Here is a 20,575-nt window from a genome sequence, read left to right on the forward strand (position 1 = left end):
TCCAAAACTGACTAGAAAGGGTTCTATGGATTTCAATGAAATTGGACAATATGCATGGAACCAAATTAATAGAAACTGACTTCTCAATCTTCTGTACTGGAAACTCCTAACTGGAATGCAAAGGGTTAGGGATGCCATTCTCACCCTTGACTTAACAGGGCAATAATTCTACCTTTGATGTTTTAAAAACATCATTAATTCTGCTCCTTACCTCTGTACCTACTAAACCGCAGACAGCTTTGCCATTTGTACCAGGTTTGAAGTTCTTAAATTTACTAATACTATTGCTAAGGGAACAAGAGCAGACTGCCAGCTGGGACAGCTGCTGGGCAGGGAGCACCAGAGGACACGTGCTGAGTTGTCCGGTGTTGTGGAAGGATGTTGACATTATGTGTTACAAAGCTTACTTGAATTTCACATCTTTAGTGCTGTGTAAAAGTTCAGGGGAAAAAAAAAAAAGAAAAAAAGGAGAAAGTTTTTTTTCACTGCTTTCCTGTCCTCCAAACTCTGCTTTCACTCTAGTTAAATTGTTTTACCGTTTCTACACAAAAGATACATATTGTCAGGCCACACTGAATGACCAATGAACTGTGCAATTCCATTGTCCTCAATGAAATCCGTGGAAAAAAAGTGAACGATATCTGTAAACCCCTATGTCTTCTGGCGGCTTTGCGGAGGAGATTGCTCAGCGGTTCCATTGATGCTGGTGTTTCTGATGATGCAGGAGCTTTTGCACAGTGTAGGTCTTGTTGCGTTAACAGATGCCCGAAAGACCAGGAAGGCCATCTGATTTCGGCCGTGAGCGGTGCCTGTGCCCCCGGACACCGGGAGGAGCAGCCGTGGTGTCCGGCCGCGCACCTTCTCTGCGGTGCCGTGCCTCGCTGTCCCCGGACCCGCGTACCTGAGGCAGGGTGCCAGCAAGAGAAGGAGCAGCAGCGGTGCCCGCTCTCCCCAGTGCACCAGCCGGGGCTCCTTGTGCCGGTGCGACCTCGGCTCCGCATCCCCGGTACCCGGCGGGGCAGAGCGAGGCGGGGGCAGCCGCACTACCTCGGGCTCGGTCGGTACGCTCGCTCGGACCGTGTGCGGGCCCGCCGGCTCCACCGCCCCGTCCGCGCTGCCGGCGCCCCGCGGAGCCGGCCGGCTGCCCCCGCCCCGCCGCACCGCCCCACGCCTCCGGAGCGGGAGCCAGCGCCGCCGCCCCGCCCGCCGCCGCTGCGCGCCGGGGCAGGAGCCGAGCAGGTGGCCGCGGGCAGCGCCGCGGCATGTGAGCGGCCCCCGGCCCTCGGGAAGCCAGCACCGGCCCCCGTCCTGCGCTGCCCTCCCCTCCCCGCGCCTCGCCGCGCCGGCCGCGACGCCGGGGCGGAGACAGGGCGCCCGCAGCGGCAGCCCGGCGGCGGCCGGGGGCTGAGCGCCGCGCCCCGCCGGGGGGCGGCCGTGGCGGAGGGCGGAGGGGAAGAGGAGGAGGAGGAGGAGGAGGAAGGCTGCGCGGGGCCGGAGGGACGCGGGAGCCCCCCGGCCGCACAGGATGAAAGTCACGGTGTGCTTCGGTAGGACGCGGGTGGTCGTGCCCTGCGGGGACGGGAACATGAAAGTTTTCAGCTTGATCCAGCAAGCGGTGACCCGGTACAAGAAGGCGATCGCCAAGGTGAGGGGCGCGGGGAGCGGCGCCCGCGATCAATATGGCGCTTCCCGGAGTGGGGAGGGAAGCGAGGGGGAAAGTCCGGGCTGCCCCGCCGGGGGGAGCGGCCGGAGCGGAGCCGGGGGCGGCCGGCGGCGGCGGCGGAGCCCGCGGGGAGCGTGTGCCCGGCGCCTCCGCAGGGAGCGAGGGGCGGGGGGGGGGCTCGGCCCCTCCGCAGCGGCCAGCGCGGCCCCTCCGCGGCTCCCCGCGGGCGCCTGGCGGGCCTCGGCCCTTTGTTCGCCCGTGCCCGGCGGCCCCCGGGGGTGTCGGTGCGGGAGCCGCCCGAACCCGGCCGGCAGAGCAGCGCGGGGGCCGGCGGTGCCGGGTCTGCCCCGGGGCGGGTGGCGGGGCCGAGGCGCAGCGGGCCGGGCGGGAGTCGCCGCGGAGGGCTGGAAATCCAGCTCCAGGCTTCCCGGCCCTCCAGGCCCGGCGGTGAGGGCGGTGCGAGGGGACCCCGCCGCAGGGGCGTCCGGCGGCGCCCCGCGGGCCGCCCCCCGCGCCGGGCGAGGCTCCGAGGGGCCCGCAGCAGCGCGGCCGCCCGCGGCACCTCCGCTCCCGCCGCGCCGCGGGGGAGGCTGCGCGCCTGCGGGACGGTCCGCGGTGCCCCGGGGTGCGGGGGGCGCCGGCCCGGCCCGCGGCGGAGCCCGACAGCCGCCCGCGCCGGCCTCTCGCAGCCCCATGTTGAAATCCCTGGCTGTGCGTGTGCAGGCAGTTGCCGACTTGGCTTTCACTCCATGGGCAACTTGTTGGGCTTTGAGTTTCTTCCCTTCCTTTTTTTTTTAAATTTTTCTTTCTCTCTTTCCTCCCCTCCTCCCTCCCCCCCCCCCCGCCCCCCCCCCCCCCCCCCCGTACTTTCTTGTTGCTGCAAACTTCTTTTTAATCAACTGTTTTGTTGGGCAGTATGACCATTGCTGGCTGAGAACTTCAGCAGTGCCCTTCCCCTTTCCTCTCCCTTATCGATCTAAGAAGTTGTAGTGTGCTTCTCCCCCTTGTCACTTCTGAGACATTTTACACTTCTCATCCTGGAAGTTTTACTTTGGCAAATGCAGACTGCCAGGTTGTCCTGAAACATGCAATGGAAGGAGTATTGTGAACAGTTCATTGGTTGGTTTGAAGTTATTCCCGAGAAAATTTTTAAATTCAGTTTTTTCATAGAGAATTCCATATGCTGGAAGGAGAAAAGAAACTGAGTTTCCCATCACCTCTCCACCTCATTCCTGAAGAACATGGTTTTGAAGACAGCAAACATATTCTGATTCTGTCTGGAAAAAGAAAAATGATTCTCGAGGATATGGCTGTGGCTGTATACCAGCTGTCATTCATATACAGCAGTTAATGCATATGGCAATCTACTTGCATATAGGAGACTGGGGCTGACAGTACCTCTTTGGTTAAGGTAAAGCAGTGAACAGTAAAGTGAGACTGTTTGTGGAACACTGAATGAATGCCTCATTGGGCCATTCAGATGGGAAGTTTTTGCAGCATTTGTTCTTCAGTATTACAGCATTAATAAAAGTAATTATTTTGTTGTGTTTCGTTCCTAACTGGCCTGTGTAACTCCTGTGGCAATGGGCTGCATCCTGGCTTCCCAGTATTTACTTGCAGTAAGGGGTGGCCGTTGCATTCTGCAGCATAATGTTTAACCTGGGAGGGATTGAAGTTGTAAGCACAGGGGAGACACACGACAGTCACCACGAAAAGGTTACATCATTGCAAATGTCATTTCAGAAGCAAAGTGGCCCACCTGTGGAAGCCTGGGAGGGAAAAAAAGTAACTCTGAATATGGCCATGTACTTACTTATTAAAGAGAGAAGGTTTGCAGAGGGGCAGCCAGACTTTGACTGGTCCCTGGTATCAGAAGCTCTGCATCCTGGGTTTAAGTGACACAGTGGTTTTATTTATTAGTATTTATATGGTGGTTATGCTAAATGCCACTGGTATGGACTTGAGGTAGCTGCAATTACTGAGGTTGTTTCTATTAGATGGAAATTCTGTGGTTGAAAACAGTAGCAGTGTCCATGGACTTTCTCTGAGTGTTTTATATGGTCACTGTCAAACCTTACTTCTAACTTAAATTTGCTAAAGATTTTCTGTGGTGATGTTTAGGTGGGAGGGAACTGGATCTTACAGTAAGTAAGTTTTGTAAGTAGGTGTATATTGCTGTTTGCTGTGCTTGCAGTAGAGTAACATAGTAATTGTATGGTTTGGATGCTGGAATTCCACAGATGACTGTATTTTTGTAGCAGTTAGATGGTTCCTTTCTGTGCTAGTGTAGCAGATGAGCAAATCTTCGGTTCATAAGGAGACAAGAAAGGGGACAAAGCAATTGCTAACTGAGATGATCAAAGTATATGTGCCCATATGAACTTACAGTTTGGCAGCTGGTATCAAGCTGGCACTGAAATCTACTTCACCACCACTGTGCTCATATGGAAAGAAGAATATCTGGTGGAAGATTATTCAGAATATTTGAGTGAAGTTTATGGTTTTCATACTTACAGGAAAAGCAGCATTTCTCATCCTGCAAGAATGTGTGTGTCTACTGTATGCAGCAATTCCTTCAGGAGAACTCCTTGAGAACTGAGTTGTCAGCCCTTCCCAGATTTCCCCCCGCTTTGTCACAGTTTCCCAGTTGTGATTAGCAGTAAGTGATCTGCACAGTGCACTTATGATGTCCCTGTGCAGTTCTAGTGAGGCAGCCCAAAACCATGCTTGCAGAGTGCCAGGAGTGAATAACTTTAAAATTTGACCTCAGTGTTCTGGCTTGGTATTATTTAGGTTGAAGAGACATGTCGAGAATGGAAAAAGTACTTATGGAGAACAATCCACATAATAGTACAGTTCTCCTCTCTGTAAAATTTTAGTAGTTCAAAACATACAGATAGCACAACTGCAGATAACTGGAGTTAGTTCTGGGTGCTGTGTCTTTGATGAGGATTCATAAATCTCCAAAAATTTATTATGGATTAACACTGCTGTCAATGCTAAGTCTGTGTGTGGAATTAGTTACTAATATGACAGGCTGTGTTTAAAGGCTGGTCTGTGTAGTGTGTGTACATTTTTCTGATCTTTTGCTTTTATCCAAGAGAAGCTTTGTGTCTGAAACATGATGCGTTCTTTCTGCAGGTGGTGTTTGCGGGAAATGAGCAAGCAAATGATAAGAGATGTTTGAAATGTCCACCTTGTTCAGGGCAAGTGGAGTCAGCAAAATCGATCATGTTAAATGAAACCCAGTTTTCACGGGGGCACGCTAATGGTGCACTTTTGTGTGGCTGGATGGAGTGATGCAGCCTCTGGCACAATCTCTGCCTGAGTCTTAAAGGAGTACAGCTTGGGCAGGGGACAGCTGGCCTGAGGAATGGTAGATGCATTTTCCAGACCCTGATGGTCAAGGGCTGTGCAGATTTGGAGTTGATGCAGTCCTAGCATTTAATTTAATGGTTAAAAACTTGGAAGAAGGTGAGGGTGATTTAAGAGGGGAGGTCAGCCACATCTGAGTGGTTTAATATTGATGGCAAGAGATGATGGCCTGCACCAAAAGGGAGAAGGCAGACAGGCAGTTGAGATGAAATGTGCTTATCAAATATTGAACCAGTGTTAAAAGGTGGAAAATTATTATAAAAACGATGTGTTGAGTAACTGTTGAAAGGAAGTAATTGTGCATCTTGTAACTTCGGTTTGATCTAGATGTTGCCAGAAATATTTCTGACGTTTTTGTAGACCTTTGATGGTCAGCATATTCTCTCGTGCTTTGGGAGGATATTGTAAGCATTTTAACTTTTATCTTCTTTTTCTTGCAAGTAAAAATAGGTATGCCTAAGCAATGGGTAGATATAATTTTAAAAAAAATTCATGTGATGTAAATGAGCATGGTAAGCAAGAATATGAAATAGGAAATTGTGTATTTGCTGGAGTTGTTCAGTGTCATGTTGAGTCCCTAGAGGGGTTGTTTGGTTTCCATGATAGTTCAGGCTGATGCCCTGCATATCATGAGTTTGTAGTGGTGTTCCTAGATGTCGTATATAACCCTCATTTTCCATTTAAAATAAGTAAATTAACAGTTTTCCTGCTGAATCAAAATGATTTTAATAGAATTCTTGAGACACCTTTTCCCTCTCCCATGCCAAATGCTGTAGGAGATTAAGTTTTGTGGGGGTTTTGATCTTGCATGGAACAATAGTTCAGTTGTTAATTTGAAAACTGCAGTGCACTAATATTTGTGAAAAGAAATTGTAATCTGCTCTTTGATAGTGTTAGAGGCTGTTGCTGATAAGAGACCAGAACTGCAGGAGAGTTGGCAGTGTAAGCAAAGGTAACAGGTGTCAGATGACCATATTCTCGTGTAATTTGTACATTGGGGGCTTAGGCCACCCAAAGCTTAAAGCTCCATCTCTTTGGTAGGTCTGACATTCATCAGCAGGGAGTTGTGAGGGAGGAAGGTTGAAGCCTGAGTGATTCTGTCTGTGGAGCTTGGTTTTTTTTTTTCCTTTTTTTTTGATTTTATCCCCCCCAGTGCCAGCTAACGGGGATTATTTGCTTAAAAATCACTTCTCAGACAGCCGGTTCTCTGCCAGGTACACAACGGCAGCTTTGATGCAAGTTATGTTCTGTAGAGCAAACAGTTGCACAGTTCCTCATGACTGTGTCACTGGGGCATCGTTTGTAGAGCCTAACACATGGATGGGTTGGTATGAAAATCTGCTGATTTTACTTAGGCTTTGTATTGTTCTTGGCACATTCCCTCCTTGAGCCCGACCACTAGGTTTGTGCCACAGGCTTAAATGGATCTGCCACAATGCCCATTCAGTGACCCCTTTGGCAATACTCAAGGGCAGCAGTGGCTAAATTTAGCATAAAAAAGAATTAAAGTTCTTTTTGTGTGTGTTTTTTTCTTTTTTCTTTTTTTCTTTCTTTTTTTTTTTTTTAGATTTGGATTTCATTTTTCTTTATGTGCAAATCTCAAGCCTTTTTTAAGTAGAAAGAAATCTTACAGGCTATTTCCAGAATGCACAGGAATCCTCTCAACCCCAAAAAGGAACCAAAATGCCAAAAAATCCTTGTCACCCCTGCTGCTCAGCTGGCTGTCACTTTAGTTCTCGCTGACACCCCAGGATGATGTGTCTGGGCTCTGCATTCAGTGTTGGCTGGGTAGTATTTCAGTGATTTACCTGAGGTCAGCCAGGATTCCATGGGGCTCTGGGCAGTTTTGTCCAGCTGGCTCTTGACCTCTTCACTGACGCCTGGCTCCCAACAGTGCAGTGAAACCCAGCTGATAGGAACGTCATTCTGCTGAGGCTTGGTGAGAAGCAGTGGAGAGATGCTAATTTAAGGAAGATAAGTACTGGAATGGGTCATGATTACTTCACGTTTAGAAAGCTGCTGTGTGATCCTGCAGGTTTGGTGCTGAAAATGCAAGGCTATAGTGATAAATTCCCTCTGCTCATTATGGAAAACTTACTTTTAACCTCTTTTCTCCAATTCCCTCTGTGTTTTGAGCCAAAGCAGTGTTTTCCTGTCATTGGCTCATCTGTAAATACAGGTGGCTCCTGCACATGGCAAGAGAAGTTGCAGGCTGAGGGTAGAAATGAACCTTTGGAGTGAGCGCGGCAGTGGCTGCAGAGGTCCCTTGCATGGGGACTTTGCTGTACAGCAGTGCTGTGCCCGAGGGGACCTGTGGCTTGCAAGGCAGGGAGCTGCACAAGCCCTGCCATGCCCTCTCTGCCAGCTCTTGCCTTTGTTCCATGCCATCCGTACCACAAAGGAGGAGGCTCGTCTTTAAGAGGCCTGAGAGCCACGCTGGGGCTGTACCCCTGTGATTTGAGCAAGCAGACACTTAGGATTATTCAAAGCTAATAAAGAAGACTGAATTCTGTAGTGTTTAAAAAGAGGATTTTGGGAAGTGGACACCCTGTAAGCCCTTCAGCTTTGAAGGTGCTTTCAGTGAAGGATGTGTGTGGTGCTGCTGGGGCTGGCTGGTGTGAGCAGCACCTATCTCCAGCTGGACAGGATGCACCATGGATTTCAGTTTGGCATTATGTGGTTTCACTGTTACTTACAGTGATCAAAGTGAAGTGTGTGTTTGTGGAAGAGTGGCTGGAGAGTGATTTCCCTTTGAGCAAAGCACCATTCAGCTGCTGAGCAATTCCTGTAGCTCTGAGGGGAGGACTGTGGAGGAGCCTGTGAAAGTGCTCAGCGCATTTGGGGAACGGTTCCTGGAGGCAATCTGGGGTTTAGGGAGTTGCCAGCCTTTCTTCTCCTGGGCAATATAGCCTTCCACCAGTGGAAAGCCATCTGATTCTCATAGCTTTTTACACTTTAACTTCACTTATAACAGTCACAGCTGTTTTAGTTCTGTTACAAAAACACCACTGGAAGTAACACTTTCTCAGTTGTACCAGACTATGACATCTTTTGGTCGTGGCACATTTAATCTGGTAAAATAAGACAGAGTAAATGGGGGAGAAACGCTGGTGATCTTAGTTATACAGAATATGGTTCATGTAGCTTTAAAACAATTTCCTGGTTCTTCAAAGGAAAACAAACCGTTTCATCCAAATATAAATTGAATGGATAAAACATGCAACAATGCTGAACCAGTGCTTATGTATATTGAAAATAAAGTGGAATTCTTCTAACATCAATCAAGAATATAGCACAGATGTTCTCACTCAGAAATATTTTCTGAGCAGTAAGAAAATAAAAAGTGAAGCAAAAAGTATTAAAAAATTCTGGAAGATACTTTAGGGCATCTGTGCTTTATTTTTTTCCCTTCTCCTTTTTAATATACATTATATATTTTCTTTGTTTCTTTGAGGTCATTTTGATGTAATGCTCAGCAAGTCTGGTGCTGGAAAATGGATAAAAAACCACCAAAAACCAAACTGCCTTTGAGCTAAGTTACATAATCCAGTGGGACTGTTTAAAAAACCAAGAAAGTAAAAAGGAAAACAGCAGCAGAGACATACATAATACTTGTCAAAATGACTAATATTGCTAGTGAAAGGGAAATGAGTCAAATTTTAAATTGGGGAAAATAATTTTAAATTAACAGCAAATATTAAGGCCTTTTTGTTTTTTTGAGAGAATCACATTTACTTGCTACAATACCTCAGCAGTGTTAGGGTTTTTTTCTTATGGGTATGCTTAGTTATTTTCTCAAGTTGGTCCCAGGTATTTGTTCAATTTGAAATAATTTTAATAACTATTTTGTTGCAGTATTTGCTTTGCTCTCTCTTTTTTAAATTGGGTAACTTTCTGGTAACTTATTTTCTACTTCAGTTCCCTGTGGCAAAGTGATGCACATTAACCGCGTATTTAGTCCCAAACAAAAGGAGAAATGCATTCCTACTTTCCTGCTAAAACTCTTGGACTGCATCCCACACTCTGCATCTCAAGGCTGGGGTCTCTGGTGCAGGAGAGGAGGAGTGAAGACCAAGAGAGTTTCTGTGCAAGGGGATCCTTGCTGCTCAGGAGCAGAGATGAGCATCCCCTGGAGCTGGGCCCTGGGGTGCTCCTGTGTTCCTGCCAGAGACCATGTTTTGATGCTGGAGAAGTTGGCTGGTGTTGCTTCCTGGATCGTTGTGCCTCCAGCTTGTCAGGACTTCTGTGGCGACAGAAATAGGGCTGGCAGAAGGGAAATGACAGTGGGAGAAGAATGATCTTTGGGGGTGGAAAGAAGGATGGGATGTCCTTGGAGTTTGGTGAAAGGAAATGCTTTTGAAGGATAGAGAGGTAGATAGATAGATAGATAGATATGACTCCCGTTGCTTTTTCTTTTTACGTGAGTGGGAAATGGGAGTTTGCATGGAAGCAAGGCACTAATGCAGTACGTGGAGTATGGACAATCAGAAAATGCCAAAGATGGGAAGAAATGGGTTAACTTGGTGCCCTGGAGGCAAGCAGTCCATTTAGCAAGAGGATGAAAAATTGACCTCAGTGGTGCAACAGATGTCACGCAAAGGCTTTTTTTAAAAAAAGAATCAACCTGTGGAATTTATTATAGGAGGATTTTCTTTCTGGGCAATAAGCTTAATGAAAGTAGCATATCCCTGATTTGGTGGGGAAAATAGACTCTGTTTTGGAAAAGCGGTGTCACATTTTTGGTCATACTCTGCACATTTGCCCATACTCAGCCTGCTGCTGATGCAGTGAAATCACAAATTTGTTGCAGGAGGAGCAAGCTGGTGTATCATTAGCAGTTTTCTTTTCAAGTGGCAACATTTATATGATTTTTTTTTTCTGGGTGTGCATGTCTTTACAGACTCAGAATAGCAATTTAAAGTGTTTCTGGTGTTGATGTGTATTACTAGAAAAAAAAAGTTACGTGGGTATAAAGTATTTTAAATGGAGCTAGAACTACTGGGAGTGCCTGTATGTTTGTGTGTGCACCCACTTAGGTGTTTTCATTTGTTTGAAGAAATGTATCCACACTTAGTAGATGGAAAAGTAGTTTCACCTTACCCCATCTTTTTTGCATGTGTTTTCAAAGTTGTTGAGTTACTCTATCTTCCCCCTAGGCAAAGGCCATGTAATGGTTTTTTTCTCCTCTCTTAAGTGTCAGAAGCAATATCTTACTTGTGAGAGCCTTGCAGCAATACACATCTTTCCCATATAATGAACAACTTTGTTCCAAGTTCTTAAGGACCTGAACAGGAAGGACTAGAATTCAGTAAATATTGGAAAAATTACTTCTGGGGTTGCTGGAGTGTCTCTGAGACCACACAGCTGAAAGTTTTGTTGCTATAACAACTTAAATGACAGTTGAAAAACCCCAATAAATTGGAAGCTTCAGAACCTTTTGCTTCTTTAATAAGCTGCTAAGTGAAATAACAAAGCTTGATTTAAGTCGACCTCTCCAAGAACCTGTTGGACCATATGTTATTTGTGTTGTTTTAAGTGTGCATTTGTTTGTGCTGTCAGTTTGCCCCTCTGCCTTCTTGTGAGGACTCTGTGCCTGCAGCTGTGAGCACCAGGAAAGCAGCCAGGTACCAAAAGAAGAAGAATTTAGGCAGCAGGGCTGTGGTGGCCAGGCTGTGGTGGCCATCCATTCCTGGTGAATGAGCTCTGGCCTCAGCACTGTGTGCAGCCTGAGGAGGGAAGGGATTTTACTCACCTTGAATTTGTCTCTGGCAGTCTGTCTCTGGCAGGCTGCTGGAAGACTGCTAGCCTGAAGTGTTAGGCTTTGCTAAAAGTTAAGAAGTATTGTGCAATTACAGTAATTTGGAGAGTATTACAGTAGTAGGAGAGTAGTCATCTCTATACACCTCAATTATTCTGCTGGGTGTTTCTGGTTTTTATAATAGATATGGGTGCTGGGTAAGAGAAGAAATGCTGCTGCTTTTGCAGGGAGATGAGAGGAGGTAGCCCAGCAATGGCTGTGGCTTTCCTGGAGTGGGGTAGCCAGCTTTGCAGGGCTCCTGTGAGGTGTGTGTGTGTGAGGGGCTCTGCAAGGCAGCAGGTCAGGTTTGCATCGGGGTGAAGGTGTGCCCTGGGTTAATCTCTAAATGCTGCCCAAGCTTCTCTTGTGGCATTGTAGGAACGAGGTGCTTGGGGATGGGGGAAAGGAAAAGACCCAGCGCAAGAGACTTCTCCATCCTCACTCAGCCAAACTGAGTCCTGTCTTCAGGGCATGGTGCAAGTTCAGAGCATTGTTAGCAAATTCTCTGTTGAACATTTTTTTAATGTCATTAAGAATACTGATTTGAGAAGGTAGATTTGATGGTTTTTGCTCTCATTGAGTTTTTTTAACAACAGCATTAGTTGCTCTTTTTATTTTTTCTACAAATGAAAAATAACATAATAAATGCTGTTTGTTATAATTCTGGAAAATTTGAAATTTGAACAAAGAAATATCAAGAAAAGGTGGACTGGCTGAAATAAAGTAGCACTTTTAAATTCAGAATACTGTGTTAGCATAGGCTCTCTTTGTAAAAAGGCCAATGAATGTGATTTTAAATTACTATAACTGTATGCAAAATATTTTTATGTTTAAGAGCTTCCATTTGAAGAGAAAACCTTCTATATTTTCTGGTCTTAACTAACCTGATCTGAAAGAATATGTTATGCTCTGTATGTAAAACAGCATATTTCACTTGTGGTTGTGTTAGGCAATGGAGTAGTCTCCTCACCCAGTGATCACTCAGGGACACGATGCTTTGGTAAACTAAACCCAGATGTTAATATGTGTGAAATGTTACTATAATCAGTGTCTTGTAAGTCTCTCCTTTATTAGTGTAGCTATTTAAAGTAAATTTCTGATGACCCTTTTGTTGCTTGGCATTGCCATAAAATAGCTGTTGTTAGCATGAAGCCTCTGCTAAATTGGAAGCCTCAGGTAATGAACATCCTGTCTTGTATCTTATGGTGTTTATGAAATATTAAGCTGAAAAGGCTCCTGGTCCTTACCCTGTCTCTGTGGAGGTAAGAAGTTTCTTTTGCTGGTGGAGTTGCCTTGCTGAGGAATGGAAGCAGCAGTGAAGGGGAGCTAGCTTGTATGAAAAGCGAATTTGTGTTGAGTTAAATATTCCTGTGATATTTGAATATGAGGTAATTAGCTTGAGTGTACTGCTGTTTACCTTTTAGCATCTGGAAAAATCTGAACAATCTGCTGAAGGGAACTGTATCCTAAATCTACTTCCAAAATATTTTTTTACAGTTGTGTATTTCAGACTTGACTAAATATGCTTTTTGTGGAGTATTTTCCCAGTGGCCAGTGACCTGTGGGAGAAGTGCTGAGCTAAATGGTTGAGGAAAGATTTGGTCAAAGCTTTAGTGTTGTCCTGTGGGCTGTTCAGGGTGATCAGATAGATCTACATAGTTGTTCCATTTCTAAAAATGCTGTCAAGGTGGACCTGTAAAGGCTTATGCATGCATATTACTCTTCTTAATTAAAAAAAGTCCCAATATTTACCATAGCCATCCTCTGTACCTGAGTCCAATTAGTAATAAATGGTCTTTTTTATTCTAAATTGCCTCAATTTCATAGTTCCGCACTTGCTTGGTCTCATATCAGAACAAATAAAAAGGCTTTTAAAATTTGCTTTATGTGAAAGTTATTAAATTATTTGGAATCTGTAAATCATAATAGCTAATTCTGTAAGATGTATGTCTTTTTTTTCATGGATTCATGGTGTAGTTTGGGTTGGAAGGGATCTTCCAATCCCCTTGTCATAAGCAAGGACACCTTCCATTAGAACAGGTTACTTAAAGCCTGATCCAGTATGGCCTTGAACACTTCCAGGAATGGGGCACCTGCAGCTTCTCTGGGCAGCAGAGAAGGTGCAGATTTTATGGGTTTTACGGGTGGTCCATGTTACCCTTTATAAGACCATGTATTATGTCTGTGATTAGACAGTGTGTAAAGACTGCTTTAACTCCAGCAGCCTTCACAAGCTGCTTCTGATTCAGTGAGCCAGTGTTTTGTTGCCTTCTGAAAGACTTTGTTTCCAAAGGCTGGTGGATGCCAGAGACATGGTGAATAGAGAGAATTAAGACACAATGAGACCACATTTTTTTCTTGATCACTCTTGGGGATTAAAGTCATGTGTGATACTGAAATTAAAAAAAAAAGGTTTTCTGTAATTAATTAGTGTTTTAGAAACATGCTGTTTATCATTGAGAATTTTCCTGTCACTTTTTTCAAAAAGTGTGCTGCTCTTTCTGCTTAAGTGTGGAGTGTGATAATTCAGTTTGTGTTTTGTGTTACTCTTCAGTGTAAGGTAGAATCTGAGATAGGAAGCAGAGATCTGAACTCAGTTTATAATCAACAGCCCTTTGCAGCCTGCCTTTCACCTGATGGGCTGCTAGGGAAGCCAGCCTTTGGGGAAGACCACATGGCTTTGGTTTTGTGCACTGTGCCTAGATGCAATAAATAAGAGGGTCGGTTCTTTGCAATTGCAAATTGTGCATTTCTCAGTGTGAACAGCAAATCAGAGACAGCCTGCTTTGCCGAGAGAGGGGCTGTGAGATCAAACACTGAGCTCAAAGATGCCAAGGTCTGTCTATTTTAACTTTGTGGCTCCCCTCTCCCTCTTTCTGAATAAGTAAGACTACAAATACAGCATGATATGAAAAGCAAAGCTGTGGATTCCTCCCCCCCACTGCTTACATCTTTATATATAGTTCATTCTGCTGATCAGACTGTCACACCTGCTACCAGCCTCCTTCAGAGAGCAGATTGCAGCCTTGCAATTTAAGTGCTCCTAACATATGTTAGTGATACACCAGCAGAAGGACAAGGCTTTTAGCCTTAGGCTCTACTGGTTTGGGAATGTTGTTAAATGGACAAGAGAGAAAAAAAAAAAGAGTAATTTTGAAAAAAAAAAAGTAAATATGCAGAAGGATAAAGTGAACTAATAAAATATGCCACTTTTTTTTTTTTTTTTTAAAGCATGAATTTTAATATATATTATGCTTGGTATAGAACTCCACGAATAAAACTTTCCCCTTTGTGTCATGACTTACACTGTTGCCCTGGTCATTGCCATGGTGTTGAATTTCCACATCTGTATCCAGACTCACTGGTGCTGGGTTGCACTTGCTGTGTCCCCTTGCAGGCACCAGCTCTGTTATTGCAGGGCGAGCAGAGGCTCTGATTCGCTGCGTGGTTGAGCTGCCATGGTATATCCTCACTAGTAGATGAATAGTTTTTATAACTTACTTTCATTATAGCATGAACTACTTCAAATTGCCTAATTTCTAACATGGAGGAAGGGTTATACGTACAGGTTGTGCAAGTTGTTAGAAAAGAGTGGACATTTTGTGTCCCTACACAATTAAAAGATTCACTAACTCAGCTCTAATTCAGAAGTCAGAGCATCTTCAGAGAAATTTATTGTGGCTTCAGTAATATAGAGTAAAAAATGAGTACTTTTTTGTGAAAACTATTGCTTACTCCATTTTAGCAAGTTTCCTGCTGCACAGGAGCCTGAGTTATTGAAAGAAATATATGTAGAATTGAACAGGAGAGACTAAAAGTTCTGTGGTTCAGATATAAGGAACAGTTCCAGTGTCTTTTGGTTCCTTTCAGAAACATTGGCTGAATCTTGTGGTGAAGATACAGGAAATATCTGGTTAGTTTTGCTTTCCTGATGCTGTGATTTGAGAAGGAAAATGTATGTATCAATGCCCTGCTTCTTCAGGTGTGAAGGAGGGGCACAGAGTAGGAGTGGGCTCCTTTTTATCACGGCTTACCAAGACAGGCCTGCATTAACTGGGAATCTGTGTAGGTTTATTCCAAACACAGATGATGGAGTATGGGATTGCTCACCTGGGAGCAGCATTGTATATTCCTGTGGCTCATTCTCTGCAAGGACCTCATTAACACATGCATTTCACAACAGCAGAATGTTAATTGCAGCAAGTGAGTACTGGCATTAAGTCCTTCTGTGGTTTTCTCTGCGTCTTTCTTTGACCTTAGGAAAGAGAAATGTACTTTGCTGTACTGGTTGCTTGTGCTGCAGCAAAGGTGTGATGCACCCATCAGTAGTAACAAGATGCAACACCCAAACCTTCTGCAAGGAGATGGCTCTTCAGCACCCACGCCTCTTAGCAGGGCAGTTTTCTTCTTTGCTTTGCCACCCTTCCCTTCAAAAACAAAATCGGCAAGCAAATGTCATAGCATGAGGTGGGCAAGTATGGATTTATCCCTGCAGGGTGCATAGAGAAAGCAGGCACAGGAGGTCAGTGGCTGATCCAGGACCACACAAGCAGTTCGGAACCAAGCTGGAAATAAAGTGCTGACCTGCTGACTCCTTCATTGCAAGACTGTCTTTCCTCCCTAGTAAGAATGTGGTAAAATATTGCTGTACTTAGTCCTTCTTCTGTCCTGTAGGTGAGACAGTATATGAAAAGACACACCAAGCTTCCCAAGCTGAAAAGAGAGTAGCTTGAGATAACTGGATGTTAGAAGGAAGGTCTCTTAGTTTTAGAAAAGTGTGGAGTCCATCATGTTAAACCACTTAATAATGTCTGTTTCTTAAGTAATTTTTTTTCAACTTGGGTTGAAACTTTCATGTAATATCTGTCCTTGACAGTGTAAGATGTTGATACCAGTATTGTTTAAATGTTTGTAACTTAGAATGTAAGTTAAGGAAATGCTTCTGTTTGACTCCAGTACAGCTATCTAGAGGGATTTATGAGTAGTGATTTTTTTTCTAAGTGACACACTGAAGCCAGACGAGGTCTGTCAGTGATGTGTTTGCTTTAAATGTGAGAAAATTGGAGAAGGGAGACTATTAATCCACAATAGTAGAATTTAAATCAGCATTTCAATTTTTTTTCCTTATTAAAGTTCTGTAATACTCTCTTAATACAGAAGTGTTGTAAATAAAGGTGGACATGGCTAAGAAATCTGGGTAGTTGGTGAGTGCTCTAATAGTGTTCAGCTATAGGTGAGAAGAGCTGTCTTCATGGTTATGCATTTTTTTAGATTGATGGGGTTAATTGCCTTGGTCTCAACTTGGCTTGTAGACTGCTGTGCTACAGATGCTGATTTAAAAGGAACTCAATCTACCAAAACTTTTTAATCCCTTCAGCATACAGAGCTGAAAAAATCATGTTTTCCCCTTGTTAGGTGTAAGCATTCTATTAGGATCTCTGTATTATAATTGTAGTGTTTTGTTAGGCCAAATCTCTATATTATGAATAAGGAAACGTGCAGGGCTGCAGTAGGGCCAGAGGCAGCAAACAGGGGAGTGCTTGCTGTAGTACAAATTAAATAATAATAATACTAAACCCTAAAAATTGGGGTTTTGCAAATCATAATTCCACCCTAAACCAGTTCTTTCAGAATGATTGATTTGAATTTATCAAATGGTTTAGCTTTTGTATTTAAAAAACATTCTATAGCATAACTGCCATTTATTAATACTGCTTTTGCTGAAGCCTTCAGGTTTTATTAACAGCTGTAATAGTCATTGTGTTATCTCCAGCATTCTGCAAAAATGTGGCTGGTGGACTGTGCAGCTGGGGGAATTCATGAAATAATTTTAGATGACATTATAACTGTTTTTTGTCTTTTTCCTCTAGAACCTGTATTTTCAAGTGACTCTGTACAGCTTTGATAAACATGCTGTTACTAGGCATGGAGAGCCTGAGAGATTTCCATGAAATCTTGTAAAATGTATCTCTTAACGATTTACATGAATTATTTTGTGTTTCTTGTTATTTTGACATATCCCTCTTATTTTAGACAGCTTTCTCCAGTAGAAAGCCCCTGAGAAAAGAAAAGCTGCTTGTATTTAGATTTAACAGTCCTGAGGGTAACAGTGCTGATGCTTTGCTTCATTTGCTGCCATTGGAAACAGCTATTCCTGACCTGTTCAATGGCATCTCTGTTCCTGGCTTTTTCAGAAAAGTTCATTCTGTTCTACTACATTCTGGCCTCCATTGTTTTCTTCTGGTGTTGTTTCTGATTCTTGCAAATGATTTTTGCACAGCCACGTCCCCCTTTTTTTGAATGTGCTGCATGTACATCAAAGATTCTAGTTTAGAAGGTTTCCTCATCCTCCTGCATTTCTGAGTTATATAATGATGCTATGGAAAGAAATAATGATACTTTGGAAACTAGTACTATATTTGTTTAATTTTATTTTTAGGCTGCCCACTAGCTGTCTTTTAGGCTTTCTTGGGGCTTCTTTTTTAGCTGTTTTAAACTTAGGCTATTCCCTATACCAGAACAGTAATCAAAGAATTCTGTCCTATTAATCTTGCTGATTAACTGATCAGATGAGTTGTTCCTTAAGGCATGTAGTAGCAAACAGAAGGGGTGGCTGCTGTGCAGGAGTGGTCACAGCAGAAGGGGTGGCTGCTGTGCAGGAAGGGTCTCAGCAGGGCGCTTTCACTCTGGACTCTCGCCTGTGCTCTCCTCATACACCTGAGCTCGCCCTGTGAGGAGGATTCACATGGACAGATTTTTAAGCTACCAGCAATACTGTCACGGGAGTCCTGCAAATGCTACTGAGTCAGGACTTTTAACAAAAAGTTGAGTTTTATTGAAAGAAATTGAATTGCAATGAGTGGTGAGGAATGGATGTATGGTGGTTGGGCTCTGCAAATTCAGATGTTGATTTTTTTGTTTGCCCTATACTTTGTAAGTGGGATTTCCAAACGAAGATTGTCCTGATAATGACTTAAAAGGCTATTTCTGTTTCTGTTCTATCCCAGGTTGCATTTATATTGAATTTGTACACCATTAAATAACTTTAAAATATTTATTTAAGAGCTAATGATACTTTTTTCCATGTGAACACTTTTACTTAATGTTATGAGGGTGTATAGTCAGCATTTCATCAACAGCAGAGAGAAAATGCATTGGATGAGCTTATTACCAAGCAAGCAGGATATAAAATCAATATTAGGAAAAAAAAAAACCCCTGAACTGAGCAATGTGAAATAGAGGAAATAATTTAGTTAAAAATGGAAATTGATAATTGTCTGTACTATATATCTGTATACTTTTCACTGAAGTACAAAGCCTATAAAATCAGGTATATGTTCATTGATTTACAGATTACTCAAACATGACTGTGATCTGAGTCTACAGAACTTCTTTGCTAGGAGAAACTAGCATATCCTGAGGATCAGAAACCCTGAAGGACGCTTCTTTTTTTGAATCTTGTGTTTCCAGGCAGAAAGCGAAATGTTTTCTTTTTTTCTCCATCCTCTATTTTTTACTGTTTTTTCCCCCCCTCATCTGGAATTGGTTGTAGCAGTGGGCACTGTGCTTTCACAAACCAAGCATGCGTCCATACAATCGTGATATTTGCTTGCTGCTTTATCAGTCCAGGGCAAACTGTTCAATCTCTTTTTTTATGGTGCCTCCTTTTTATTTCCCTTGCACAGTGCATGGGCATGGTTGTTAACATTCAGCTGTATTTGTACAAAAGAATAAGTAGGAGTCATCCCAGCTCTACTGGCCACTGTAATACCTTATTTGCTTTTCTGTTCTTATTAAAAAAGCTTACTCACTTTTTTCCCTGTATCTCATCTACAAAGCATAAAAAGTTTGTCAGCATCTTGTACTTTGTTCTCTATGGATCAATGGAGAAAATAGTCTGCTGTGTGTCTGGAATTTGATATTTACCTATGAAATCTGGAAGGTAGAGCATCTGAAAAAGGAAATTATCTCAACCCTTCTTATACTGTACTCTGTGAGAATGCCATGCTTAGTAAATACACTTTTGACTCTTGGAATGAGCATATATGGTACCAGGCCGCTCAGGGTAATGGTTATTTTGTTGTGGTGTATTATGGGATCAGGTTTGGTTAGAAACTGGGTAGAAGTACCCTGAAATCAGCAGAACTGTCTCCAGGCAAAGGGATCTGCCAGTACAGCTACTTGTAAACTTCTGGAGCTAAAATCTCAATGGTACCCATTTAGCACTTTGTGACTTGCAGTTTCTTCAGGTAGCAGCTCTGCAGTTGGATAAATGTAGTGTCATGAAATCTGTGCAGTTCAGCTCTCCACTGTGAGCAGCGGTGGCCTTGTTCCCAAGAGTGACCCGTGCAGTTCCCAGCTCTGATCAAGGCTGGTGCTTTGGTATGATTGGATCACTGGGGATTACAGCAGGGAATGGAGGGGGGGAAGGAGGGAAGATAAAAGGGTGTATATGTATTGGGCATTTCATGTCTGTAAGCCTGCTCTTTGGATGTGGTGACTGTCACTGATGTCACTTGCATGGGTCACTCTGCAGTAGTACTCGTGGAGGGAATTGCTTCATTGATGATTGTGACATCCAGGGACAGAGGGAACTGCAGTGTTATCCTGTGTCATTACCCTTCCCAAAGTTGCCATGAGGAGTGACAGCCCCTCCTGATCACCTGTCAGAGAGGTTCCCAGGGTTGGCTCTGCTGGCCTTTGAAGGACCTCAAGTGAAGCTGAAGCCACTGCATTTAAAGGCAAATGTCCAGCTGAGTGAGTCTCCTGCTGTTAGAGAAGTGCACTGGAGTTTCAGTCTGAATACAGAACATGATTTTTGGCCTTGTATGTTGAAGCCCATATATGGTGGGTCTTGGGTTTTCAGGGGTAGGTTATCTTTGAATTTTTCTGGTGGCATTGGAGATCCCCATGAATCATATTTTTCTTTACCTATGGGTAATGGCTCTGTGATGGCAATCATCCTTCCTGTTCTGGATAAATACTTTGAACTAAAAAATAATCGATACAGAAAACTGAAGAGAAAAAGGGGTAAAGTAAGAGACTACATTTGATCTTGCAATGGTTTATCTTCTGGATAACCACAGGATTGAATTTCATTGGATTTCAGTTACAGGAACAGAGTCCATAATTAAGCAGTTAAGTGTGTATCCTGAGAGTCAGGTTACTGACATTTTGAGGAGTTACTTAAGTTAGCTTAATTTTTGTTCAGAGGTGGAACCGTTATGGGTTTGTGTTTATTTTGATATTTCTCTTATTGTCTCTCTCACACACACAAAGACTGTTCTGAAGTAGAGTTTAGTTGCTGTTTTATCAAGAAAGAAATTGGGTTTTGTTCTCAAAAACCCCCAAAGTTTCCAGAATGTGTTTGGAGTGGCCCTCTGAAATGCTTTCCTGTGACAGAGAACCTCTGCATGGGTGGCATTTCTCTTTGTTGGGGGTCCATGGAAGTACTCAGTCATTCAGAAGCCCCTCTGCTCCACCGTAGTAGCTTGGGATGAACATGAAGTTTAATTTTGGAGTGAGCTGACATCAGTTGCAGTAGGTAGCCTGCTTCTCCTCCTGGGTAAATATTGAGATTTCAGCTGTCTGGCAGTCTGGGGAATGTGGTTCCCAAGCGAGGGGGCTGCTCTTCAGTTGCTGATAAATTGCATGAGTGTAAGGATCTGCTGGATTTCTTTCTAGCAGAAGAAAACCACAATGATGTAAACTGGTAAATAATCTTTAAGTTAAGAGTTTTG

General features: G+C 43.8%; 1 protein-coding gene across 19 annotated transcripts in view; it reads left to right on the top strand.

The window, feature by feature from the left end:
• The first annotated feature begins 1,210 nt into the window (after positions 1–1,210).
• PARD3 (par-3 family cell polarity regulator) overlaps positions 1,211–20,575 on the top strand; it is a 443,621-nt gene continuing 424,256 nt past the window's right edge. For 15 of the 19 annotated variants that reach the window (XM_038128982.1, XM_038128975.1, XM_038128984.1 and 12 more), the window contains exon 1: positions 1,211–1,645. In XM_038128982.1, coding sequence (XP_037984910.1) covers positions 1,526–1,645 — 120 coding nt within the window. In that variant the 5' untranslated portion in view covers positions 1,211–1,525. The remainder of the gene's footprint in view (positions 1,646–20,575) is intronic. The other 4 variants (XM_038128990.1, XM_038128991.1, XM_038128992.1 and 1 more) reach the window with 1 other exon arrangement.

The sequence above is a fragment of the Motacilla alba genome, chromosome 2 (genome assembly GCF_015832195.1).
Source record: "Motacilla alba alba isolate MOTALB_02 chromosome 2, Motacilla_alba_V1.0_pri, whole genome shotgun sequence".
Taxonomy (NCBI): domain Eukaryota; kingdom Metazoa; phylum Chordata; class Aves; order Passeriformes; family Motacillidae; genus Motacilla; species Motacilla alba.